The 26,299-nt window shown below is 63.4% G+C and overlaps 1 protein-coding gene across 18 annotated transcripts in view; it reads right to left on the bottom strand.

Moving 5' to 3' along the window:
* The window catches only part of KIF1A (kinesin family member 1A), a gene marked incomplete at both ends in the record, with an annotated part of 69,261 nt that extends 47,357 nt beyond the window's left edge, over nucleotides 1-21,904 (bottom strand). For 10 of the 18 annotated variants that reach the window (XM_079709727.1, XM_079709728.1, XM_079709737.1 and 7 more), the window contains 12 exons: nucleotides 1,281-1,423; nucleotides 2,075-2,153; nucleotides 3,437-3,512; nucleotides 8,438-8,455; nucleotides 8,909-8,974; nucleotides 9,271-9,348; nucleotides 10,625-10,736; nucleotides 11,811-11,989; nucleotides 12,388-12,453; nucleotides 13,134-13,313; nucleotides 14,383-14,459; nucleotides 21,799-21,904. In XM_079709727.1, the coding sequence (XP_079565853.1) occupies nucleotides 1,281-1,423; nucleotides 2,075-2,153; nucleotides 3,437-3,512; nucleotides 8,438-8,455; nucleotides 8,909-8,974; nucleotides 9,271-9,348; nucleotides 10,625-10,736; nucleotides 11,811-11,989; nucleotides 12,388-12,453; nucleotides 13,134-13,313; nucleotides 14,383-14,459; nucleotides 21,799-21,904 (1,180 nt within the window). Of the gene's footprint in view, nucleotides 1-881; nucleotides 909-1,280; nucleotides 1,424-2,074; nucleotides 2,154-3,436; nucleotides 3,513-8,437; nucleotides 8,456-8,908; nucleotides 8,975-9,270; nucleotides 9,349-10,624; nucleotides 10,737-11,810; nucleotides 11,990-12,387; nucleotides 12,454-13,133; nucleotides 13,314-14,382; nucleotides 14,460-21,798 lie in introns of all 18 variants that reach the window. The other 8 variants (XM_079709726.1, XM_079709741.1, XM_079709742.1 and 5 more) reach the window with 1 other exon arrangement.
* Between the last annotated feature and the right edge of the window lie 4,395 nt (nucleotides 21,905-26,299).

Here is a 26,299-nt window from a genome sequence, read left to right as displayed (position 1 = left end):
ACTGCCCAGCGGCCCCCCTGCACCCAGGCCCTGACGCTCATCCTCATCCTCTCCGCCCCACCTCGCACCCGCCACCCACCAGCCTGCCACGCGCCCCGAGCTGCGGGTGCGGGCGGCGCTGTCCGCCCCGCTGAGCGCCCTGGCCAAGCCGTGGACTGTGGGACCTCCGAGGGAGCCCCCACTCCTCCACCGCAAGAAGCTGCTCTGGGCCCCCTGCCACCCTGGCCTCCCTGCCCCCCAAGGCCCGGGAGTTGGGGTTGCCACACCCACTGGGGTGGGAGGTGCCCAGGCCCCTCCTGGCAGAAGCAGACACATAGCAGAGCAGCAGCAGACGTAGGACAGCACGGGCACTGGGGAAACTGAGGGCGCCCTGTGGCCCCTGGGGTGGGGAGGCCCCAGCACGTGCCCCTGCCCGGGGAGCCGGGCCCACAGCCAGCGGGAGACGCAAGCTGGGAAGACCTGGCCGAATTCACACTCCCGGCGTTCCCAGGGGAAGGAGCCTGGGGTGGGTGGGGTCAGAGGGGGGCCGGAGCCAGGAGTCGGGGATGGACCCGGCCCTGTGAGCTGTCCCAGCCTCTGTGCTGACATTCAGGCCTCTAGGAGCACGGGGGGCAGAGAGCCTGACCTCAGCCACGCTTGGCCTGAGGAGGCCTTGGCTGCCCCGCACCTCCCTGTTGCCTCAATTTCCCAGCAGACGCGGGGGTGAACCCGGATCACGGCTCGCAGGGTGCCGTGACAGAGGAGGGCTCAGGTCCCCCAGCCCCCAGAGGGGGAAGGCCAGGGAGGGGTGGGTGCGCCCCGCCCCCCCACCGTGCTGCCCTACGCCCCGCGGGGCCGGGCCGAAGCAGGGATGCGCAGAGAGCAGCGGAGGGGATACACACATTTGGGTCCTCCGGGCACAGTGTTGGCTAAGGGGGGGAGGCGAGGGGGAGAGACAGAAACAGAAGAACAGGTTTGTCTCCAGAGGGCGCCGTCGCAGGCCGGGCATCAGGTAGGGGGGCGGTGGTCTTCGGTGGGACGGAGGGACAACCCCGGCACCGCGGCCGGCCACTGTGGCTTCCGGGGAAACCGTCACCGGCCTGCCTGGGCCAGCGGCAAACCCAAACCATGCAGCTCCCCAGGCCCAGTCCAGAACCCCGGCCCCCCACCCAGAGGTGGCTCCGCCTGGAGCCCGGAGCAGAGCCTGGGCCTCGGGCCAGAGGGGCCGTGAGGGCAGCGGGACCTGCCCCAGCCCCACAGCCCCGCTGCCCTGCCCGGGATGGGCGGGCACAGACACTCACTGTCGGCGATGTCACCGAGACCCTGGGCATACAGCAGGTCCCGCAGCCGCGTCACCTCATCCTTCAGCTCGCGGATCAGCTTGTTGTTGGGGTCCTCGTTGATGACGGCGTTACAGCGGATCTGCTTGGCCCGGTCCGCATACCTGGGCGGCAGAGGGGGGCTGGGGGCTGTGCTGCCCAGCGGCCAAGGGCACCCGGAGCCCCGCCTGCGCCCACCTGCAGGGACATCTCCGACAGGGAGTCACCAGGGCCACTGACCTACAGGGGGGCTTGCCACTTGGGGAAACTGAGGCCCCGGGAGGGGAAGGGACAGGGTGGAAATTTCTCCACATGGCGAGGCCTCCGCATCTGGACTTGTGGTCCCAGGTGGACGGTGCGAATCTAACCTGCGCTCCAGCCCTTTGCGGTGGCAGCCAAGAGGCCAGAGCACCGAGCCAGGCCGCCAAGCTGCTTCCCGCAGCCCGGGACGGCCCCTGGCCAGAGGGACCTTCAGACATGCCTGCCCCCCCTCCGTGGCTTGTTAAAGACCCCGGTGGCTCCGGGGACCATGGGTGGGGGCAAACCGCTCAGCCCACGAGCCCAGCTCTCCTGGTCAGATGGCAGGGCCCTGGGCCACTCGAGGCCACACGCGGTGGGAAACGGAATGGGGCCGAGAAGCGCCAGGTGCCCTGCCAGCCATTTGGAACCTCAAGAAGTCCAGGTGAGCCGGCCCTGCAAGGAGGCACCTAGAGGACCCACTCCCACCCAAGCCGGCTGGTGGGAGAGAGGGAGGGTCCACGCCCCTCGGGACCCACCTCAGGGTGCTCAGTGTCTCATCGTAGTTGATGTCCGCGGGGCTCAGCGCCGCCACCATCGCTGTCCGCGAGTTCCCGCCTGTGGGAGGAGAGCAGGTGGTCCCAGCGGAGGGTCAGCCCCGCTGCTGCGCCCCCCTGCCCTCCCCCCACACAGGTGTAGCTGGGAGGTGAGCAGACAGCAGGCGGCCGGCCTCCCTCACCGCGCCGGGCACTTGCTCACTTTTCGTCTACGTAAAACCATGCTTTTCTGACATTTGGGGTCACATTACAACCAACAGGCCTCCCCCTCCCCATAATAAAGAGAAAAGTTGTGGAGAGTTTTATGGCGTTTACTACAAGGACTGTTTCTGTTCCATAAAAATTTCACTTTTATCCTTATTATTTGGAATACGTTTCTTAATGTTTCATGTCAGATTCCCAGCTCGGGTCACATGGATCCCGGCATCAGGAAACGCACGGACCCACAGACCTCAGGGACCTGTGTCGCGGGGACCACATCCCCAGGGTGTGGCCTCCACACAGACTGCGAGGTGACGCTGCGAAGGGCTCGGGGTGCCGTGCTGTGAAGGGCCTCCCCACCCACCCTGGGGCGGGACCTGAGTGTGGCCCTGGGGGAGAGGCCTCTGTCCCAGCCGCGTCTCAGGTGAAGGGACTGTGACATTCCTGTGACTCTCGTGTCCTCTCTCGGGGGGCCCACCTGCCCCCAGGGTCTCCCATCTGCCCTCTCCTCCACCGGGAGGCCTGACACTGCACCCGACGCTGGCCCGAGCCGGGGACCAGCTAGGCTGGTTCTGGGGTGCAGGGTCAGCCAGCCGGGGCTCCCACGGCCCAGCCATGCAGCCGAGGAAGGCTGGAGACCCCCAGCTGTCCAGGTCCAACGGGTCAGCCCGGGGCTCAGTTTACATTCCTGGGTGTCAGGTCCCCGCCGAAAGTGTAGGTGGGAAGGACCCCAAGGCCATTTTGGGTGGGAACACATCGGAGTTAGGGCGTTTTGGGCTCCGTCTCCCCATCCGTCTCACTGGCTCAGAGCTCAGGTGGAGGGGAGGAGGGGGAACCAAGCAGCTCCCCAGTAGCCAGCCAGAGGGCTCCCCAGAATCACCGAGGCCCAGAGGGTGGGTCCTTGGTCTGGGCGTCACAGCCCTGCGCCAGGAGCGCCGACACTGGCCGCTCAGCTGCAGCCCCGAGGGCTGTCCGGGTCCCCGGGCCTTGCATCGCTGACCTACTGCTGACCATTGGCCCGGGCCCCTGGGAGGACCCCCCGGGCTCGCCGCTCAGCCCGGGAAGGATGGGCACCCTCCCAGGCCGGGGAGGACAGGGCAGCGGCCGGGCCGGGTGTCCGATCCGGGTCGGGCGAGTCCTCACCCAGGTTTTCCCGGAGAAGCCAGGTCAGCACCGAATCTCTGTAGGGAATGAAGTCTGTCTTCTTCTTTTTCTTGTTCTGCAGGAGAGGAGCGTCGAAGGTCAGCCCCGAGCCCACCGCAGGGGGAGGGAAGAGGGGGTCAAGCACAGGTGGGTCCCCCAAGTCCAGGCTGCCTGGGGCTCAGGGCGGGCTTGCTCCCAGGGCCTCTCCACGCCTCCCCACGTCCCAGTGCCTCCGCTCGGGTTGCCATCAGGGACTTGCTAGCACGTTCCCTGGCCTCCCCCCTCCTCTGTCGCCACAGTGTGTCTGGGCCACACGGCCGGCCGAGCCCAGGCGGGCTGATGCCAGTGGCCAGGGCCAGTGCGTCCTCACTCCGCGCCGTCAGAAGGACCAGCGCGAGCCCGTCGCCCCACAGACGCCGCCAGCGGCTCTGCTGACCGAGGTCGAGAGGCCCCTCGCCTGCAGGAAGCCCTGCGGGGCCCCTCCCTGTGCACGTGAAGCCGCCTCCGCCTGCGCCAGGCCCGGGCCGTCCCGCCTAAGTGGCTCCGAAGCCCCCACAACCTGGTCCCCCTCCCCACCCCCTCCCCCGTCAGGACGAGGCTCCCTCAGGCGCCACTAAGCGTGGCACAGGGACTTGCCCACGTCCCTCGTTTGTGCACATTTTTGCTTCAGGAGCGGCTGCTCAGCAGCCGCAGCGGCCCCCAGGGTCCCGTGGGGCGTTCCGCGGGGCGCAGACGCATCACCCCCGAGGGGAGCCTACAGGGGCCGCCGCTGGGGGGTAGGAAATGCCGTGCAGCCCCCCACCGCGAGAGAGCAGGTGTGGCGGCGTCTGGCCACCAAAGCGCAGCTTCTTTCCCACTGCCAACTTGGTGGGTGAAGAGACTCCACTTCCACCTTGTGTTTTGGTCATTTGACCCCTGAGGGTGAATTCTCTGCCACGTTTGTCATACTCCTCGTTCCCGTAGTAAATGCCCCCCGGTCCCCCGGTCACCCCATGAGGAGCCCAAGCGGCGCCCCTGACTCGGTGGCTCCCTCAACGTCCCTCCCTCCACTCCGCCCGCCCGGCCGCGAGCGCCTCGGCTCCAGGACCTTCGCCACCCTGACCCCCGGCCGCCCCTCCTGCCAGCGGCTCCTCACACGGCAGCCCGCCCGAGGGCGCATCCAGCTGCAGTCAGTCTTCCTGAGCCTGCGGCCAACCCGTGGCCGCTTCCACTGAATCACAGCCAGCTGCTTCCCGATGACACTGCGGAGCGGCTCAGGCCCGGCCCTCTGGCCTTGTCGCCCACGGGCCCCCACGCTCCTGGCTCCAGGTGCTGAGCCCCAACGCTGGTCTCGCTCTGCTCCTGCAAGTCTCCATCGCGGCTCCTCGCAGTCCCTTCCCTGTTCCCCACACGGTTCCTCACGGCTCCCCACACGGCTCCCCACACGGCTCCTCACGGCTCCCCACACGGCTCCCCACACGGTTCCTCACGGCTCCCCACACGGCTCCCCACACGGTTCCTCACGGCTCCCCACACGGTTCCTCACGGCTCCCCACACGGTTCCCCACACGGTTCCCCACACGGCTCCCCACATGGCTCCCCACACGGTTCCTCACGGCTCCCCACACGGCTCCCCACACGGTTCCTCACGGCTCCCCACACGGCTCCCCACACGGTTCCTCAAGGCTCCCCACACGGTTCCTCACGGCTCCCCACACGGTTCCCCACACGGCTCCCCACACGGTTCCTCACGGTTCCCCACACGGTTCCCCACACGGCTCCCCACACGGCTCCCCACACGGTTCCCCACACGGCTCCCCACACGGCTCCCCACACGGTTCCTCACGGTTCCCCACACGGTTCCCCACACGGTTCCCCACACGGCTCCCCACACGGCTCCCCACACGGTTCCCCACACGGTTCCCCACACGGTTCCTCAAGGCTCCCCACACGGTTCCTCACACGGCTCCTCACACGGCTCCCCACACGGTTCCCCACACGGTTCCCCACACGGCTGCCCACACGGTTCCCCACACGGCTCCCCACACGGCTCCCCACACGGCTCCCCACACAGTTCCTCACGGTTCCCCACACGGTTCCCCACACGGCTCCCCACACGGCTCCTCACACGGCTCCCCACACGGTTCCCCACACGGCTCCCCACACGGTTCCCCACGGTTCCCCACACGGTTCCCCACACGGTTCCTCACGGTTCCCCACACGGCTCCCCACACGGTTCCCCACACGGTTCCTCACGGTTCCCCACACGGCTCCTCACACGGCTCCCCACATGGTTCCTCACGGTTCCCCACACGGCTCCTCACACGGCTCCCCACACGGTTCCCCACACGGTTCCTCACGGCTCCCCACACGGTTCCTCACACGGCTCCTCACACGGTTCCTCACGGTTCCCCACACGGCTCCCCACACGGTTCCTCACGGTTCCCCACACGGCTCCCCACACGGCTCCCCACACGGTTCCCCACACGGTTCCCCACACGGTTCCTCAAGGCTCCCCACACGGCTCCCCACACGGCTCCCCACACGGCTCCCCACACGGCTCCTCACACGGCTCCCCACACGGCTCCCCACACGGTTCCCCACACGGTTCCTCACGGTTCCCCACACGGCTCCTCACACGGCTCCCCACACGGTTCCCCACACGGTTCCTCACGGTTCCCCACACGGCTCCCCACACGGTTCCCCACACGGTTCCTCACGGCTCCCCACACGGTTCCTCACACGGCTCCTCACACGGTTCCTCACGGTTCCCCACACGGCTCCCCACACGGTTCCTCACGGTTCCCCACACGGCTCCTCACACGGCTCCCCACACGGTTCCCCACACGGTTCCTCACGGCTCCCCACACGGCTCCTCACACGGCTCCCCACACGGTTCCCCACACGGTTCCTCACGGTTCCCCACACGGCTCCTCACACGGCTCCTCACACGGTTCCTCACGGTTCCCCACACGGCTCCCCACACGGTTCCTCACGGTTCCCCACACGGCTCCTCACACGGCTCCCCACACGGTTCCCCACACGGTTCCTCACGGCTCCCCACACGGCTCCTCACACGGCTCCCCACACGGTTCCCCACACGGTTCCTCACGGTTCCCCACACGGCTCCTCACACGGTTCCCCACACGGCTCCCCACACGGTTCCTCACGGCTCCCCACACGGTTCCTCACGGTTCCCCACACGGCTCCCCACACGGCTCCCCACACGGCTCCTCACACGGTTCCCCACACGGCTCCTCACACGGCTCCCCACACGGCTCCCCACACGGCTCCCCACACGGTTCCCCACACGGCTCCCCTCACGGCTCCCCACACGGCTCCCCACACGGCTCCTCACACGGCTCCCCACACGGTTCCCCACACGGTTCCTCACGGTTCCCCACACGGCTCCTCACACGGCTCCCCACACGGCTCCCCACACGGTTCCTCACGGTTCCCCACACGGCTCCTCACACGGCTCCCCACACGGTTCCCCACACGGCTCCCCACACGGTTCCTCACGGCTCCCCACACGGTTCCCCACACGGCTCCCCACACGGCTCCCCACACGGTTCCTCACACGGCTCACAACACGGCTCCCCACACGGCTCCCCACACGGTTCCTCACAAAATTTCTTACCCAGTTCCTCACACTTCCTCTCACACCTCCACAGTCTCTCACAGTCACACCAGCTCCTCCCAGTTCCGCTCAGAGCTTCTCAGAGCTCCCCAGGTGCCTCACATACTTCCACACGCCTTCTCACACGTCCCCACACAATTCCACCCGCATGTCCCTCACAGGTCCTCGCACCATCTCACACACTTCCTCTCACGTTTCCACCGTTCCCCAGAATCGCACGCTTCCTAACGATCTGCGTGCAGTTGCACGTGCTCCCACACGCGCCTCACACCTTCCTGCACAGGCCCCTCCCAGGTCCTCGCACTGGTCCTGGTCCCTCCCCACGCTGTTCCTCACAGCCCAGGCTCCGCACGGCTCTCCCACCGCCACACGCAAGACCCCACGCCTCCTCACACGGCGGGTCCACGCCTAGCTCCTCCCGCGGCTCCCCACAGACCCCCCACAGCTCCCGCTGGGCCGCAGCTTCACTCGCTCCCTCACACAGGGTCCCTGCGCAGAGCAACCCGCCTGCAGCCCAGCCCCGCACACGCCTCCTCCGGTCCCTCGGCCCCCGCACACACGGCCCGCGCCCGTCGCCCGTGGCCCTTCAGGCTTCGCATAGCTGCTCGCAGCGCCCAGAGTCCCTCCGCCTCCTCAGAGCCACCCGCTCACTTCCCCCAACACGGCCACGCTTGCCTGCCATTCGCCACACTGCCCGTCACGCAGGTCCTGCGTATTCGCCCCCGAAGCTGCTCACGGTTTCTCTCACAGCTCCCCCGGGGCCGCGGTGCCCCGCGCCCTCTCCGCTCCTCACAGAGCCCCGCCCAGCCCTCCCGGGAGCCCCGCCCCGCCCCGCCCCGCCCCTGCACGGCTTCCTCTCACAGCTCCGCACACACGTCCACGCGGTTAGCTCCTCTCAGACCTGCACGCGGCTCCGCTCGCGCCTTCTCACAGCTCCCAGCGCCCGACTCCCCTCCCCGCTCCTCACGCAAACCAAGCTCTTCCCACCTCAGTGCCTCACACCGCTCGGCGGGCTCCCCAGCTGCAGGGTGCGCGCCCACCGGGTGCTCCTCAGCCCCCAGGCCCCAGCCCCGGAGCGGCCTCGCCCACGACGCCCACGACGCCCCCGCCCCCCAGGCAGGCTGACGAGAGGCCGCCCTCCTGCTCAGGGTCACCGTCCTTTACGAGGCTCATCCCGTTCGTTCACCACGATCTCATTTCCCGCCATCTCTCACCACCCCCGCGGCGCTGCTCTCCCCGCACCGGCGCCGGCGCCGGCCCAGCTCTGATCGGGGCTGGTGTGGCCCACGGGCGGCTCTGCTTCTCAGGCTCCCCCCGCACCCGACCAAGAGGGCTGAGACCCCCCCCCCACTCCCTGAGAAGCGAGGAAAGAAGACGCTTACCTTGTTGGGCCCAGAGTCCTGCAGAGGCAAAGACAGAGTCTGAGGACAGAGCACGCTGGGCCCAGGGGCAAAGGGGTGGGAGGAGCCCAAGCACAGCCCGAGCCCCCCTTCACCGCCCACCAGGCCCAGCCCCTCACCCCGAGGGTCCCTGCTCCTCCTGACAGCCCGGGGGGCCACCCAAGGTCACTGCCCCGCCCACAGCCCAAGGCCACCCCCAGGGCCCTGTGGGGAGGTGGCACATCCCCATTTCACAGGTGGGACAACTGAGGCTCAGTAGAGTGACACGGTCGTGGCTCCATCTCCAACCCAGGGACACCCCTCACCTCCAAGCCTCCAGGCTTTTCTGTGAACCTGGCCCCACAGCAGGGACAGGTGGCCGCTCCCGGCATCCCCCCAGCAGGGCAGGATGGAGGTGCCCGCTGTCCCCCCACCCCCGAGTCCACCTGATTGCAGCACATGGAGCCCGCTCACCATCTCGGCCAGCGCGGAGATGACCTTGCCCAGGGTGGTCAGGGACTTGTTGATGTTGGCTCCCTCCTGCGTAGGGAAGATGAGGCCGGGCGTCAGGAGGCCTCAGGCCCCTCGCTCCGGCAGGACCGGGCCTGAGCCACTCGGCCCTGATGGAGACCCAGCGCCCAGCCCTCCACCGTTGACCCTCCCCGCTTCCCCGTCCCACGAGAGCAGGAGCAAAGGGGGTGCCCACCCGAGGCCGGCCCGCCTCCCCCGCCACCAGGGTCTCGGTCCTTGCTCCCCGCCGCCCCCTGGTCCTGGAGCCGCTGGGCGTCAGGCCCCGCCGGCAAGTCGGTGGGGACCCTGGTGGGGGGTGTCCCTACCTTGAGGCGCGTGCCCTTGGCCCCTGTGGAGTCGGCCCGCTCGCTCCCGGCCAGGTCCACCAGGCTGATTTTGCTCACCTGCGGGGACACGTGTGTCACGTGCAGGAGCTGTGACGCTGCGTGGGCCCCCGCCTCCCCTGGGTGCAGCCTGCAGGGCCCCCCTCCCCGGGGCCGGAGTGCCCCGCCCTGTGGAGCACAGCAACTCTGCTCCCAGCTCTTCCTGTTCTCCTCTGAGGAGGAGGCCACCTTCCCTGGGAGGCTGCACGGCCTGCCCCAGCACCTGGCACCAGCTGCTCCCTGCCTGCTGGCCGCTCTTCACCCGCACGTCACTGTCACTACCACCCGTCCCACAGACCAGGCTCGTCGTGTGGTGGGATGTGAACCTGGCTCCGGAAGCCCCTTCCCCCATTGCCCACTGACCCCGGAGCCGCCCGGGCACCGGGCAGGGGCCCCCTCCCCAGCACTCGCCCCGCCCAGGCTGGGCAGCCCCATGCACCCGGGGAAGCCCAGGGCTGCGGGCAGGAGTCGCCTGGTGGGCCCGCCAGCTGCCCTGAGCCCGAGGGCAGCCAGGCCCCCGGGAGGACGGCGCCAGGCCGGGGTGACCCGGCATCATCAGGGACTGAGCACCCCGACCTCCCCCCAGCCACTCTGCGGACCCCAGGGTGCTGCCCCCGGGAGCAGGGCCTGGCTGGCAGGGTGGCGATGGGGGGTGCCCAGTCAGAGAAATCGAGATGCTTAGGCTCAGAGCCACGGAGGGCGCCCGCCCTACTGCCCCTGCAGCGCCCACAGTCAGCGTGTCTGGATAAAGGCCCCAGGAGACGAGGCCCCTGCCTGGGTCCACTGACAAGGCCAAGGCTCATGGGAAAGGCATCTGGGGCGGGGGCAGTGGGCGGGGCCGCTCAGCACAACCTCTCCTTTGTGCTCACAGATGCCGGCGCCCACGGGGTGAGGGGCACCCGCAGCCTGCACCAGGGCCCACGGTCAGCCTGTGACGGGCATCACAACCTGCGGCCTTCGACACCGCCCTCCAAGGGCCCCCGAGGCGTCTCCAGCCAGGGGGGCTGCCCTGGAGACGTCCCTCCTTGGGCCTACAGTCTCCACCATAACTGCCCGGCAGGAGGCTGTTCCAGGGTCCACGGCCCCTCCACTCAGTCCCTTCCCCACCCACATGGCGCCAAAAACCGAGAAGGGGTGGCCTCGCAGGCCTGGCCAGCCCCTCACCGAGGCCCGGGCTGGGCAGGAAATGGTCCGCACCCATGCCTCATGGGCCAGCATCCGGCTTGGCCTCCTCGCCCGCCTGACCGGCCCAACCCAGTCCCCGACCCGGGGCCCCGCCCACCGAGGCTGAACTCACTTTCTCTGTGGTGATGTTGGTCTCTGCATCGTGGCGCTTCTGCGTGAAGATGATGTTGAAGACAGCGTGGGAGCGGCTGCTGGTCTCGTTCATGTTCGTGGCCGCCACGGTCCTGGGGAACAGAAGCCACACGCGGTCACCCAGTGTCCCGTGGTCGGGCGTGAGGGCCGCTGATGCTGCCAGCCCGCTTAACCAGGTCACTAGACGTCAGGTCCCTGGGCTCCCGGGGCCACCCTGCCCGGCCTGGTGGCGACCGTGCCTCCTGTAGAGCTTGGGTGGGGCCCACACTGCCTGCCCACTGTGTTCAGTGTGGCTCCTTCGGCCCCCAACTCGAGCCTGGCACTCGGGGCCCCATGACTGGGGGTGCCCTGCTTCCAGGGGCTGAGCAGAGCTCCCTGGGCGGTGGCCTGCAGGCTGTGACATGGAAAGGCCCCCAGAAGGGAAAGGGAGCTCTACTGTCCACCCACACCGGCCGATCCGGGGAGGGCCAGCACGGCCTTTGGGGAGAAGGCCCGAGGCTGCCGAGCGGAGGCCAGTGGTTGGTCCCGATGTCGCTGCCGTGCAGAGCCCCCAGGGACGCCCCCAGGCTGGGCTCGCTGCCCGACAGTTGCCTCCACAGAGGTGGAAGAGCCCCCGGGGACCTCTAGTGAGTGCAGGGTAGGCCACTGGCCAGGGATCCTCACCCTCCCGAGAGTCCCTGTGTGGCAGAAGGCAGGGGGGCTGTTGCCATGACAACCAGGGCAGACCCTCCTAGGCTGGGAGGCCCGGGGCAGCGTGGTCACACAGACCAATAGCTCGTGGCCGGTGGCACCTTGTGGCCGACCCTCCCCACATGCCCCTGTCCAGAGGGGCATCTGCCCTCCAAGCAGGCAGGGCTGGTCCTCACAGCCTGGCCCCACCCAGGGCAGCCACCGCCCCCCAGGGCGCACAGCCTGACCCCCCACGAGGAGCAGACCCTGTGTAGGCGACAGCGTCCCCTTCCCGGGGGAGCTGGAGGCCACCATGGGCTGGCATGTGCCCTGGATGTCCTTAGGCCCACGAGGCCCACACCTCCATGGGGGCCGCTGGACAGACCCCATGGGGATACCAACAGGTGCCCCAAGGACAGGTGTCCCTCGGAGAGACTCGGAGTTGCGCGGGTGGTAGGGGGAGGGCAGGGAGGGTGGGCGCGTCACCCCGCACACACCGGGCCTTGTTCCCTGAGTCCATGAGGTCCTGGATGTCATTGTAGGAGGTGACAGCCAGCTTGGACAGGTCCTCCACGTAGGGCCCCAGCAGCGGGTGCTCCCTCACGCGCAGGTTGCCCTTGTTCTTGGGGTTCAGGAGGTCACGGACACGCTCGCAGTAAATCTCCATGTAGCTGACCTGCGGGGCAGCAATGACATCAGGGACCTCTGAGGTGGGGGGAGCACACGGTGCGCTCCAAGCCACCTGGTGCGGCCAGGCCCCCCCCACGAACGTCAGTGGGGGGGTCAGCCCACCCCCTGCCTGGCCCTCCCCACGCACAGCCATGCCGGGGGCTCACCCAACGCGGTCCCACTGGGGTCACCCGGGCCATGGCTCAGCCCGGGCCACGCAGCTCGGAGCAGCTGCTCAATAGACACCGCAGGGCGGACACTGCCCCTCGTTCCTGTGCCCGGCGTGGGCTGGCATGTCTGCAACATGCACCCATGAATGACAAGCCAAGGGCACAGACCAGTGGTGGGCACTGGCTTTAAATCAGTAAAGCCACGTTCCGAGGGACAGATGACAGAGAGCCCTACCTCCACAGAGTAGGACATGTTGTCGTTGGTGGTGTCGTTGATTCGGGAGAAGAGGTCCTCACAGAGCTGCAGGGACACAGCACACCACCAGACGTGAGGCTGGGTTGCGCCCAGAGCCTCAGCCCTCGAGGTGCTGTGGCTCCTGCAACCCAGGCCGGACTCTGCTTTCCTGCACCCCCCCAATCCACCTTAAAGGCACCGAGACGGCCTGTAGCCAAGGAGCCACTGTCTTCTGCTAACTCGGGGGCCCCCAGCCGACGTCTGACCCTCTCCCGCTCCTCACCCCATCCTTGCCTGCATGAGGTGGAGGGTCTGCCATGCTACAGACCACCCAGCATTCTCCCCTGCCCTGACCAGGTCAAGTGCTGACCAACTCAGGTTCAGAGACCCACCCCGTGGGCGTCCCCTTGTCCCCGGCCTCTCCCTGCCGGGACCACTAGCCCTCACAGCCCTCCCAGGGAAGGTCTGCCCCTACCAGCGGCTGTCCCAGCCTCCCTGTCTTATGTGTGTGACCATGGTGGGCACTGCCCAGGGCGGGGGCCCTCCCGCAGCTCCCCATCCGCGGATCTGGGTCTCCAGCCTCTTCACGGCCCATCTGTCCCACGCTGCCCCTCCTGCCCTGACCTCCCCCGCCACCCCCACGCTTTACCTTCCCTCCCGGCCCTCTGCTCTCCCGGTTCTCAGCTTGCGCTCCCCTGCCTGTCCTGCCCTCACCGGGTCCCCCACCCCGCCCCCACCCCGCATGCCTGAGGGATGATGCCCTGCTGGTCCTTCTCCTGCTTGCCCATCATGGTGTAGGACTTGCCGGCCCCGGTCTGCCCGTAGGCAAAGATGCAGACATTGTAGCCCTCGAAGGCGTGCTGTAGCATTTCCTCGCCAATGTCGCGGTACACCTGCTTCTGCGAGGCGTAGTTCATGTCTTCGGGCTGCAGGACAAGGAGGGCAGCAGCTGCAGGAGGCTGGGCCTGCCGTGCTGGGCTCTCGGCCCACGATGTTCATGGAGGGCCTCCGGGCACCAGGGCCAACACCGCGGGGAGGGACACTCCCTGGCCCACCCACTCACAGGAGACCCGGAGAGGGGAAATAATCCTGCCTGGGCGGCAGCTTCCAGAGGGAAGGATGGGAGGAGCCAGCCAGTCTAGGGCCAGACGGAGTGGAAGGGCATTTTAGTAGCGGGAAGAGCATGTGCAAAGGCTCAGAGGTGGGAGTACATGACATGGTGCTCAATGTAGCAGCCGTGGGGGTGACGAGCTGGGGCTGGAGAGGCAGCAGGGCAGGGGCCCAAGGAGTCCATGGTCCAGGCTATCACCCCTGGACGCTGTCCTGAAGACAGCGGTCACTTTAGGCAGGCCCAGGGTTACCCTGACGACGTGAGAGGAGGGGCTGGATGGGGACAGTGAAATGGGGAGCCCTGGGGCCATGCCGGGACCAGGCAATCAGAGGCGTGACCCAAGGTGGGCCCTGGCCCTGGGGCAGGGGGCCTGGACACCTTCTAGGATTCAGGAGGCTGGGGGATGGGAGGACTGGTGTAGACCAGATGGGGGATGTGGAGGCGCAAAGTCTGGGGGTCTCCCAGGCTCCAGGGGGTGGGGGAGGGCACGCAGGGGCTGGTGCCAGGTGGGCTTCGGAGACCGAGCTTGGGGTGTCTGGGGAACAGGAGAGGCTGGCAGGCAAATGGTTGTACGGCTAGGACCCTGGGAAACTGCCCACAGTGGGCTGATGGCCCCTTGGTCCCTGCTGCCGCTGGGCACAGTGTGTGTCACAGCTCAAGGTGACCTTCCACACACAAGGCGACTTAGGAAAGCAGGCCCCTCCCCACAGGTCTCACACCTGTGCCCCCACCTCCCAATCGGCCCTGCAGAGGAGCAGGGTGGTCCCTCGCCCCATTGGCGCAGAGAGGTCAAGGGATTGGCTGAGGGCCGCACAGTGAGCAGGGCTGAGCTGGCACCCACACGGCAGCAGCCCACCCATCTGGACCCCCAGCCCTGGGCTTACCGAGGTGTGTGACCAGTAGGAATAGTCGAAGCTGAAGCTCTTGGGCATCTCCTTGGGCTGTTTGGGGTTAACGATGGCTGCAGGGAGGGGACAGGCATGGTGCTCAGTGCTGTGCTGCAGGGACAGGCTGACCCTGGATGTGCCCGCCCGAGAGGGACCCCAGGGCAGGGAGGTGGGGTCCTCAGAGGCCTTGGCCCCAACAAAGCCAGCCCCCCTACCAATGGGCAGGGACAAGGGCCCTGTTTCCAGGCAGATGAGCCACCTCTGCCCCCTACTCTGTCTGACCTCCCCCCGCCCCCCGCCAAGGCAGCGCAGAGCGGTCCCTTGGTGCAGGCATTGGGTCAGACCTCGAGCCCCTGGCCCATCCCACCTCTCGGGTCCACACTCCGCTCGCCCCCCCCAGCCCAGGTCTATCTTGTCTGCTGTGCATACAAGTGCTGGGAGGCACAGCACAGTCACAGCCACGTCCCTGCTGCTTTGGGGCCCCATCACGCCCGTGTGCTCCTCCGTGTCCGGGGCGTGCTGGCTGTCCCCCCGCAGGGACACCACACGTGTTCCTCCTCCTGCCGGGGCACCTGCAGGTCCCATCCAGGTGCTCTCAGGGGCTGTGGGACTGTCCTCTGCTCAGGTCCTCCCCCACCCCGTCCCCCTCCTCCAGCAGCTGCACCTGGGCTGGCGGGAGGCAGTGCTCACGAAACGTCGGTTCATCAAAGGGGGAGCAATGCCGCCGGCACACACCGCCGGGCCTGCCGAGCGCCCCGGGAGCCCCCCAGGCAGGGCTGAGGCATCCCATGTTCCCCAGGCCCTGGACTGGTCTCGGCTCCCCGAGGCCCGGACCCAGCAGGCAGTGGGTCTTTGGTGGCTGGGCAGAAGGGGCTGCGGCCCCCGCGCCCGCCAGGCTGCCCTCTGGGACACTGTCTGAACCCCCGATGTCTGTGTTGATAGAGGACCCCGAGGACCCCCGAGGGCCCACCTGGCCGGGGGTTTTCACCTCCACCAGGGACTTGGGCCATCCTGGTGGAAGAGGGCTCCAGGCCACCGCCCTACCTCATCCCATCTGAGGACCACGTTCCCCCCGCCTACTTGGAGATGAAAGACATGTCTGCCAACCCCTTGGACTGGCTTTCCTCAGCCGCAGCGGGCTGGGGGCCTCGCCTCTCTGGAATCCAGGACCCCCCCCCACCCTTCCCCACCAGCGCGTGTCCAGGGTGACCTGTAACTCACACCAAGAGAACAAGCCCTGGCCCTGTTGCAGGTTGAATTATATCCCCTCAAAATTCACATGTTGAGTCCTAACCCCCAGGACCTCAGAATGTGACCTTATTTACATACTTGCAGAGTAACTGGTAAGGATGAGGTTATACTGGGGTCAGGTGGGCCCTAATCCAACATGACTGGTGTCTCATAAAAGGGGAGATTTGACGCAGACACACACGTAGGGTGAAGGCCATGGGGAGGGGGAGGGGGAGGCTGGGATGGTGCTTCTACAAGCCAGGGGATGCCGGCACGGCCAGAAAACCACTAGGGGCTGGAGAGAGGCAGGGAACGGATTCTCCTTCTGGACCTCAGAAGGCACCAACCCGGTGACACCCTGATCGGGGACTTAACAGCCTCGGGAGCTGCCGTCTAAGCCGTCCCGTCCATGGCACTCTGCTCCGGAGCCCTGGGACGCGGGGACTCCCACCGGCCTCGCCCCACTCGGCAGCTGCCCTGGGCCACGGCTTGGCGGGCAGGAGCTGACCGGCTCTGGGTCCCAGACCCCAGGCTTGATGGGCTCTGGGAGATGACCCGGCACCCTTGCGAGGCCGGCAGGAGGGAGTAGGTGACTGACCATCACAGCCCTTTCTTTGGAGCCGAGAGGGGGTCACGTCCATGCTGGCTCCAGGAGTGAGGCTGAGAGGAGACCTCGCCGTCCCGGTTTCAACTCCCGCTGGACCTGGGGATGCAGCCGCCAGAGCCTGAGCGCGGTAATGCCGGCGCCATGGAAACGACAATCACGGCGTCTCCGAGCGCAGGCAGCCTGGGCAGGGCACCCGACGGCGTCCACCCGTGCCCCACCTCCGTGCACCTCCTCCGCCCACCCCACCCAGCCGCTGCTGCTTGCGGGCTGCGACACCTGCCCCCAGCGCTGACCTTGCTCTGACTGTGCCGGGGCGTCTGCTGTATACCCTGTGTGGACCGGGAGCTCCCTGAGGACCCCCCCACCAGGGACGGGGCATGGATGTGCTCAAGGAACGCTGGGTGGGCAGGGGACAGCCGGCTGCGAGGGTCAGTGAATGCGGAGTGGGCCACGAGGAGAGCCCACCGTGGGGACCACCCGGCAGAGCTGCTCTGGCCCGTGGGAACTGCTGTCACCTGCCCCCTCCCCCTCGGGTGGGGTCCCCTGGTGCGGCTCTGACCCCCGCCCTGGTCCTGACCCCCAGCTGTCCTGCGGGGGTCCTGTGGTGTCTCCGTCATCACAGATGGGGTTCTGAGCTCCAGAGGGGATGGCGCTCCCCAGGGTCCACCCCAGGCCTGCTCTCCACCGGCACCTCTGAGCCTTCACCAGGGCGACCTGCCTGGACTAGGGCTGGACGGGCAGCCCCCTGTCAGCACTGAGGCGATCTGGTGGGGAGGGGCTCCCCAGGCAGCTCTCGGGTCACTTCCTCCATGGGTTTGAGGAGGGGGACGGGACCGCGGGCTGTTGAGCGGGGGGCTCCGTGCCCTCCGCCCCTGCTGCAGGAGCGCAGAGGGACAAAGGCGACAGCTGTGAGGGCCCAGCTTGAATGGGGGGCGGGAGCAGCAGGGAAGGAGCTAAGCAAGGGAAGCCGTGTTCTCGGAGCCTGAAGCCCCACAGCTGTGTGCTGCACCCGCCCTTCCGGGAGCCGTGGCCCAACTCTGAGGAATTCCACAGGTCTGTGGTTAAACCCTGGGTAGCTTACAACTGTCCGTGGGGAGAGCACTGACACCACGGAAATCGGCAAACAGCGGTGTGTGTGTGTGTGTGTGTGTGTGTGTGTGTGAGAGAGAGAGAGAGAGAGAGAGAGAGCGCGCGCGCGAGCGAGGGGCCTCGCTAAAACTGAGACCGAGACGTCAGTGTCAGGAGCCTCAGGGACGTTCTCTCAACATGGGGCCTGTGCCGGTCCTCATGAACCCTCAGTGAGGGCTCTCCGGACGGTGGGACGGCTCCTCCCACTGACCTGATTGGCCCCCACGCTCCACACCCCCGGCAAGGCCCCTCACGCCCATCACTGCCTGCCTGACTGCGATCTGTGGCCCTTGTCACCGGCCCGTCTAGTTCCATCTCCGTGGCCCCACTGGAACGTCACCCCCAGGGCGGTGAGAGCCTCTGTTCTGCTCCCCGGGGCCCGATGCCAGGAGTGGAGCCTGGCGCAGGCTGGAGCTCAGTGATGTTCGAGACGTGGACGTGGAGGGACCCCCACCTTCCCCTCCCGTGTGGTGACGTGTGCTGACCTGATCCCACCAAGCCTCGTTTCCCCACCTGGGCCGTGGGAGCATCCTCAGCCCTGAGGGGCTCAGGCAGCCCTAACCCTAACCCTGCAAGTGGAGAGCCCGTTGCGACTCTCACGGGTGACCCCCGGGGAGAGGCAGCTCAAGGCAGGGAGCACCAGGGGCACCTTGGCCTGGGGCCAGCCAGTGACGGCAGGCCCCCAGCACCCTCGGCCGAGGCTGCTGACCAGGACTCCGCTGGCCCCCAGGGCCCCTCCTTTGACACCACGTGTGTGGAGCCATTCCTCTAATAGAGAGGCCTGCACGGCGTCACCACCTCCTGGCAAAACCGAGCTCCCTTCTGTGGACTCCCAGGCCCAGTCTCACTGTATTTGGAGCCCAGAACATTCTAGAATAGTGATGGCAAATGGGGCCGACTTCTCAGATGGGTTAGGTTTTGAGACCACACGGGGGCTGCTGGTCAGGAGGGTCCCAGTGGACCTTCCAGAACGGTGGTCCATTCCCTGAAAACACACACTGGGCCCAGCTTGCCAGGGTCCAGGAGGAAGGCTGGGGGCCTGGCCCTGAAGGCATCGCCCTGTGGTTTGGGGCGGGTCCCTCCCCTCCAGGCACTGTCCTGGGTTGAACAGTGTCCTCCCGGAACCTCAGACTGTGACCTTATTTGGAAGTAGGGTCCCCACGGTGGGACAGGAGCACACGTCACGTACAATCTGGTCAGCTCACAGAATTGCTAGATTCGCTGTGTTTCAGATGAAGAGTGCTGTTATCGAGGCCATGATTACAGGGTAAGAATTTAAACTGACTTTTAAGTGTTTCTAATTTCTGTGTCACAGTGGAGATTCCAGGTGGCACGTTCAGAGAACTGGGGTCTCCTGCTGTGCCCCTCGTTTTGAGATTCAAGGAGTATGTCACCACCCCCGCTGGCAGGGCTGGCCAGATCAGCTCCTACCCTGACAAAACGGTCATGAGCTGCTGCCCAAATCCAGCTCCTATGAGCATCTGCCTCAGGTCAGCTCTGGAGCCGCCTGCCCTGCTCTAGCCCCTGTCGAGGACCTCCAGGAATAAAGGTCACCCTGCCCTCCGACGCCACTCCTCAGGCAGGCTTCCCTGTGCTGAGGGCGGCCTCTCTCTCTGTGTCTGTCTGTCTCTCTTTCTCTGTCTCTCTCTCTGTCTTTCTGTCTCTCTATTTCTTTCTCTCTCTCTCTCTCTATCTCTGTTTCTCTGTCTCTATCTCTGTCTCTATCTCTCTCTCTCTGTCTCTCTCTCTCTCTCTCTCTCTGTCTCTGTCTCTATCTCTCTCTCTGTCTCTGTCTCTATGTCTCTCTCTGTCTGTCTCTATCTCTCCCTCTGTCTTTCTCTCTGTCTCTGTCTCTATCTCTGTCTCCCTCTAACTCTCTCTCTCTCTGTCTCTATCTCTCTATCTCTCTCTGTCTCTCTTTCTGTCTCTATCTCTCTCTCTGTCTCTGTCTCTGTCTGTCTCTATCTCTCTGTCTCTCTCTGTCTCTGTCTCTCTCTGTCTCTGTCTCTCTCTCTGTCTCTCTCTGTCTCTCTCTCTGTCTCTCTGTCTCTCTCTGTCTATCTCTCTATGTCTCTCTCTGTCTCTGTCTGTCTGTCTCTATCTCTCTCTCTGTCTCTCTCTCTGTCTCTCTGTCTCCCTCTATCTCTCTCTCTCTGTCTCTCTCTGTCTCTGTCTCTCTCTCTATCTCTCTCTCTGTCTCTCTCTCTGTCTCTCTGTCTCTGTCTCTGTCTGTCTGTCTCTATCTCTCTCTCTGTCTCTGTCTGTCTGTCTCTGTCTCTCTCTGTCTCTCTCTCTCTCTGTCTCTCAGGCCCCAGGATCAGAAGTTCCCCTGAGTGACGCCCACCATCACCTCCAGCTGTTTGCTTCCGTGACACCTGCCCCACCCTGTCCGGGGCCGCCCCCAAGTTCCAGGGGAGACACGGGGTCTGCCTCTGATCCCTTTGTTCTTTCTGTCCATTCTACAGGCTCCCGTAGGGTTTGGTCACCTGTGAGCCCCTCAAGCCGAGACCCCCAGCTACTGTCTAAGGTGGCGACTATGCCGCTGGGGCCTGACCCAGCATGGACGGGGATTCACAGCCACTCCTGATGTCCTGGGTCACCCAACAGTGACGTGGCCGCAACCCAATCAGCTCCTCGTGCAGATGCCCCCTGCCCACCCAGGGTCACGCTCCCACCCGGGGTCACAGTCCCTGGCTTCCCACCTTAAGGCTTGAGTCACACCTCCTGAGCACTTTCTCCAGCCTCGAGGGGGCCAGGCTGGAGACACAAGAAAGCCAGGACCTGGACGGACCCTCCACCCGCGCTGGGCAGCCGCTTCCTGGGGAGGACACCCCAGAGGTGCACTCTGTATTCAGAGGGTCCCAGCGAGCTGAACCCCCGCTGCCCGTGGCGGCCACCTGCTGCTTCGCGGCTTCTGCACCCCCGCAGTGCATCCAGGGACCACCTCCCACATAAGCTCTTGGCACCCAAATCCTCATCTCAGTTCTGCTTCCAGGGACCAAGCAGAGGCAACACTACTCACAAGAGTCACTAGGAGCCCCCAGATATGCCCCACAGACCACCCCCCATAGGCTCTGAGCGGGGCCTCCACAGCCTGCTCCAGGGCCTCCTGCACAGACCCCCAGCCACGCCCAAAGCCTCAGCCCCTCAACAGGCCTAGGGATGCAGCCGCCATCAGCCCTGAGCGCCCTCCCCTGGGGCAGCCCCTCCCTCCAACCTGGTAGATGACAGAAGGGGTGGGGTTACTCAGGTGCGGGCCAGGCCTATCCTCCTCCTACACCCCGAGGTCCGCTCGGTGCGGCTCACACCACCGGAGCCTGCGGTGACGGCAGCCGCTCCAAGTGCAAACGTCCCAGCTGAGCCCCGCCAACCCCACAGCTGGGAGAGAGGACGGCAAATTCTTGCTCTAAGTCACCAAGCGTGGAGGTGGGTTCTTGACCAGCAGGGGATGACCCAAACACTGGTTTGACTTCCAGGAGACCCCAAACAAGCCCTCTAACCTACAGTGTTAGAAGCAAGGATGCCGGCTCCCTCTGTGGGTAAGGGTGGGTGGGGCCAGGGAGGGGGGCTTCCGGGTGCCGGCATCGCTCTGATCTCAGCAGCGGGGTGCTGCCGAGAACTCCTCGAGCTGCACACTGGGCTCTGTCCAGTCTGCTGCAAACGTGCCGCAACTCAGGACAAAGTCTGTGGCGCCAGAAAGAGCAAGGGGAGGCTCGGGGCTAAGCCCTCTCTGCTGCTCCGGCAGCCAGGTCCTGTGCAGTAGAGGGACCCTGGAGGCCATGCCTGTCCTCCTGACCTTCTCGAAATTGCCATTCTGTCTCTTAATACTCCCTGTTCATCCTGTTGACCCCGGGCCTCCTACTTCTCAGAAAGGCTTGAGGTGACTTACAATTAGAAACAAAACAAAAGAGCAGACAAAGTAAAAAGCAGCTGAAACAAGACAAGAAACCAGGAACCTTGTGCCCTGGGTTGAAAAGTGGCCCCTGTCTACCCCGAACCTCAGAATGTAAGAAACAGGGTCTTTGAAGCTGTAATCAGTTGTTGAAATGAGGTCATGCTGGATTAGGGTATGTCCAGTGGTCAGTGTCCTTATCAGGTCACACAAAGACACAGACATGCAGGGAAGAAGCCACGTGATGACAGAGCAGAGATTGGGGTGATGCAGCCGCAGGCCAACCTGGCAGCCACAACTGGAAGCCACAAGAGGCAGGAAGGATCTTCCTCTAGAGGAGTGTGGCCCTGTCAACACCTTGGTTTTGAACTCTCGCCTCCACAACTGTGAGAGGATAAATTTCTGTTGTTTTAAGCCACCCAGTTTGTGGTCATTTGTTACTGCAGTCCCAGGAAACCAACACCCGGGGTGGACAAGGAGGGAGCCAGGGCCGGGAGGCCCAGGAGCCATGGCCCCGAGGGACCAGCAGCAACGGCAATCCCATCGCAATACTCACTGGTGGTGCTTCCGGACATCTGGATGATGCACTTGGAGTCGCGGCTCATTTCTCGGGAATTGAAGGGGCGGACGCGCACCGCCACCTTCACCGAGGCCCCAGCCATCTCTGCGGCCTTCGTGGGTCACTCCTAGTGGCGGCGGGAGCCCCAGCAGGCACGGGGGACACCTTGGGAAAAAGGGAGACGTGAGTTAGAAACAATATCCAAAAAGGCAGAACAGATGTTTCTGGCTGGCAATGACAGGGGCTAAATGACACCTGCTCGGATAACCAGTCCACAAGGAAGAGGAACGGAGCAGGGTAGCTGCAGGTGAGAAATGCCACGAGTTTTAGGGAAGAAAGCCAACGGGATGAGAGGAGCCTAGGAAAGCTGGAACCTAACAAGAAACAGCCGATTCGCTCTCTGGGACCCGGAAAGACTCCAGGTGCCTCTGAAGGTCAGAGGCTGTGTGGGACCGAAAACAGGTGTTTGTGGAAAGGTAGCAGAGGGATCATCAGGCCATGTCATGGGTTAAATCGTATCCCTTGAAAATTCACATGCTGAGTCCTAAACCCCGGGACCTCAGAACGTGACCTTATTTGGGGACAGGGTCCTGGCACTGTAACTGGTTAAGATGAGGTCCCACTGGAGTGAGGTGGGCCCTGCCCAGGGTGACCAGTGTCCTTATAAAAGGAGATGCACACAGGGAGAGTACCACGTGAAGACAAAGACAGAGGTCTACAAGCCAAGGACTGGGGGTAAACCGCCAAAAGGCAGGAGAGAGGCAGGCAATGGTTCTCCCCCACGGCCTTGGAGGGAACCACCCTGCAGATCCGGGACTTCCAGCCTCCAGACTGTGAAACAATACATTTCTGTTGTCTAAGCCCTCAGTCTATGGTACTTTGTTACGGCAGCCCCAGCAGAGTAATGAAGATTCCGAGACCACCATCCCCACCCGGTGAACATCCAGGACCTGCCCCCTCCATGCCACCATCAGGCAGGAGGCCAGAGGCTACCCTCTGGGAGAGTGAGGCTTGGTCCAGCCTGGAGTTCTGAGGACCAGCTGAAGGTGGGTGTGAAAAGCCCAGTGAAGATGCCCAGTAGTGGGGGACCCCAGCCTCCTCCTCCTGCTGCAGGGCCCCCACCTGCTGGCTGCCAGGGAAGAGGGCAGGGTTCTCTGCTGGGGAAACTGAGCAGGACCACAGCCTCTAGCAAGCAATACAGAGACTAAAACAAATAGAAAAGGAACACAACAGAAAGAGACAAAGCAGGAAGAGAAGGAAAAAAATGTTTAAATACCTTGTAATTAATATCCTCAGAAAGAAAATTTACTCACCCATGAGCAAGTGAAGTATGCTTTTTTTAAAATGACCATTTAATGAATAAGAAAGAGTCCTTGGAAATTAAGACTATGAAAACAGAACCTTCAAAAGTAAATTAAAAGGTTGGGAATACAATTAAGTAATTTTCTGTGTGAGGAGAGAAATAAAATTTGGGGATCAATGAAAAGAAACTACTAAAGAAATAATTCAAGAAAACTTCCCAGTACAGCCAGCCATGAGTTTCCAAATTCAAAGGGTCTACCTACCCCACCTGCTATAAAAAGTCAGAAACCACAGCAAACTGTGAAATTTCAGAACCTCAGGGCTAAAGGGAAGATTCCAGAAGCTTCCAGAGAGAAAGGATGGAGATTCAGAATGGCATCAGCATCTCATAGATACCAGATGAAGAAACACTTTCAAATTGCTGAGGAATGGCAACTTTCAGCCTAGAACTCTGAGCTCAGCCACACCACAACCGGGAGGGAGGGTGAGAGGAAGACCCAGGAAGACTCAGCAGGAGGCTAGAACCTGTGCTCCAGCAGGTGGCTGGTGGGGCAGACGTGGGTGCGGGCCCAGCCCGGAGGATGGTGAAGGGGTCCCAGCAGGACCTTGGGGCTGCCTCGAGGCGGGGACATCCCTCATCGGAGGACAATGGAGGGGACCCAGCCGGGGAGAAGACGGGGCTGCGAGGCGGGAGGTGGTCTCCCCACGTGGAGAAGCATCCGTCAGAGGGTTTGATGAGAGATCAGTGATGACCCCAGGCGTTATGTTATCACTCATTCCTGATACAATGTTCTCCAAGAAAGAAAATATAAGCAGAGTCCACTCCTGAGAGCAGCAGGAAAGAATGTTCACTAGTTCTGCTGGTGTAAACACAAGATACTAACCAACACACAGGAAACACAGCAGGAAGACGGGGAGAGGTGTTGCATGTGGCGGGGTCGTTGGCAGTGCGACGGGGCAGAAAAGCTGACTCTGTCCCAGTGGGATCTAAACGGATCAGACAAAACCAAAAACGGAATGTGGAGGGTGAGGACCCGGGCGGGGCTGCTTCTCCCGTGGAGACTCGCAGCCCTGACGGACCTGGATGCCACGTCTCCATATGTTACTTTGGAAAAATTTTAAGAACAAACAAAAGGGGAAAGCCAAGAGGGAACCCACGGTGTGGCCAGGCTCGGGGCAAATGCCTGAGGAAGGAGGGCAAGGGCGTGGCCACTGTTGGCCACCACGGAGTGAGCCTCTGCACGCAGCTGCCACTCCCTGGGCCTGCTTGGCCACCACCCAGGTGTGAATGTGAAGCTGACCCTCACGTCCACTTGAAGGTCACACTCACATGGAGGAGGCACCCCTCCCACCTCCCGAGGATGCAGGCCCCGGGCAGGCTCCATGCCAGGTCTGTGCCGGCTCGAGAGGGCTGTCCCGCCCTGGGCTGGAAGCCCACGGACCCAAGATGAGTGGACAGAGCAGTGCCCATGAGACTCGGGTGAGCCGGGAGGGTGATTCCATGGAACACTGAGGTTCCATGCCATCTCCCCTTCTGAAAAGGGAATCTTCTGCCTCAGTCTCCCTGCCTGTAATTGACACCCTCAGGAGAGTCTGGCCAAAAGACCCCCTTCTAGAATGGGGCAGGGACCTCTGTGCATGGACCCCAGGACCAAGAGCAGGAGGGGTCTGCAGAGACCCTGGGGACCCTCTCTCTACAGTTGGGGGAGGGCATGGCCAGGGCTGAAGTCAATGCTGTAAAGCCCAGGGCCAGCTCCTAGGCTCCCCAGAGTAGGCTGGGCACAGAGCAGGACCGTCCCCTCAGGCACACAGCTCTTCCAGAGGCTACAGGGAGAGAGGGAAGTGCCAGACCAGCCAACAACTGAGGGCCAACCAGTTCAGGACACGAGCAAAAGCCCAGGTGGGTGGGGGGAAGAATTCAGGGGCTGGAATCATGCCCAGCTCCGCCCCACAGCCCCTCACAGCCCAAGTGCGCCCTCATCTACACACCATGAATGTTTTTTCCAACACTGTTTCACCTTCTTACATCCATATATGACCATCCAGGGTGGACTGGAGGACGTACCTCTCTGAGAATCCATGTTTCCTTATGCTGGAAAATCTTTACCCTTTCGAAATTGAGAAAAGCCTTAGGACATTCTGGCTGGAGTGGGAAGAGTAGGAACAAGGTCATGAATTCTTGGTGGGAATGCAAACTGGGGTGAGATTTCTAGCAAGCCTTTAGTAACAGGCCTTATGCCTTAAAAATAAAGGCCATATCCTTTGAATAAGTGATTCCCAAGTGCCAAAATAGGTAATAATTAGAAATGAAGAAAATATTTATGAAAGATGTTCAATTTGACGTTGCAAAATTTTCAGTTCTCCTCAGATTTAGCTATATTAATTCAGCGCAATTCCAATAAGCAAAATATTCCAACAGGATTTTCAGTGGAATTTGGCAAGTATTTGGAAGAGAGTTTTGAAAAATAAGAACAAAGAGGGGGAGCATCCCCTACCAGCTATCATATTTACTATAAAGCTACAATAATTTACGAAGTCTAGTAGTGACACAAGAACAGAGAGATCAATGGAAAAGATGAAGCTTGGCCACAGACAGACACACACACACAGACAAATCCAACATATGATAAAGCAGCATTGCAGGGATTGGGTAAGATTGGTATTGGACAATTGGCTATCCCATGTTGAAAAATAGAGCTAGAACTTTATCTTGGAAAGGGTTACAAGAACATATAGGAGACTCTGCTTATGGCTCTGGATAGAAACTATGCATTGACACCAAGCATGAAAAACAAAGGAGGACTTGTGCGTCCAGGTGGCAGAGCGGCTGGCGGCAGAGGGTTGCTCCCTCCCCTCCGTGCACAACTAGAGGAGCTGCATACAATTTTTAAATCTGTTTGAAGGTCTAAGAGTTACAGAAGCCATGCAGACAGGCAGGCCAAGATTCCAGAGATGGGGCTACCGGGGCAGGGGAGGACTTTCCCCAGCACTTTCTCCCTGAGAGTTTTGCATTCTGGTCACGGACTTGAGGCTGGGAATCTAGAGTTTTTCCAGGCAGAAAGCCATTGCTGAGGGATGGAGAACCTGCAGAACTTTTTGGTGGAGAAAAACAAAACCTGAGAGGTCAAGATCCCCGGAGAAAGAAGCAGAGACTTAAGCCGAACAAATGGTCAGTTCTCCCCTTAAGACATCTGCC

The sequence above is a fragment of the Hyperoodon ampullatus genome (assembly GCF_949752795.1).
Source record: "Hyperoodon ampullatus genome assembly, chromosome: 8".
NCBI lineage: Eukaryota > Metazoa > Chordata > Mammalia > Artiodactyla > Ziphiidae > Hyperoodon > Hyperoodon ampullatus.
Note: the sequence above shows the minus strand (reverse complement) of the source record. Positions and strands in the feature narration are given on the sequence as shown.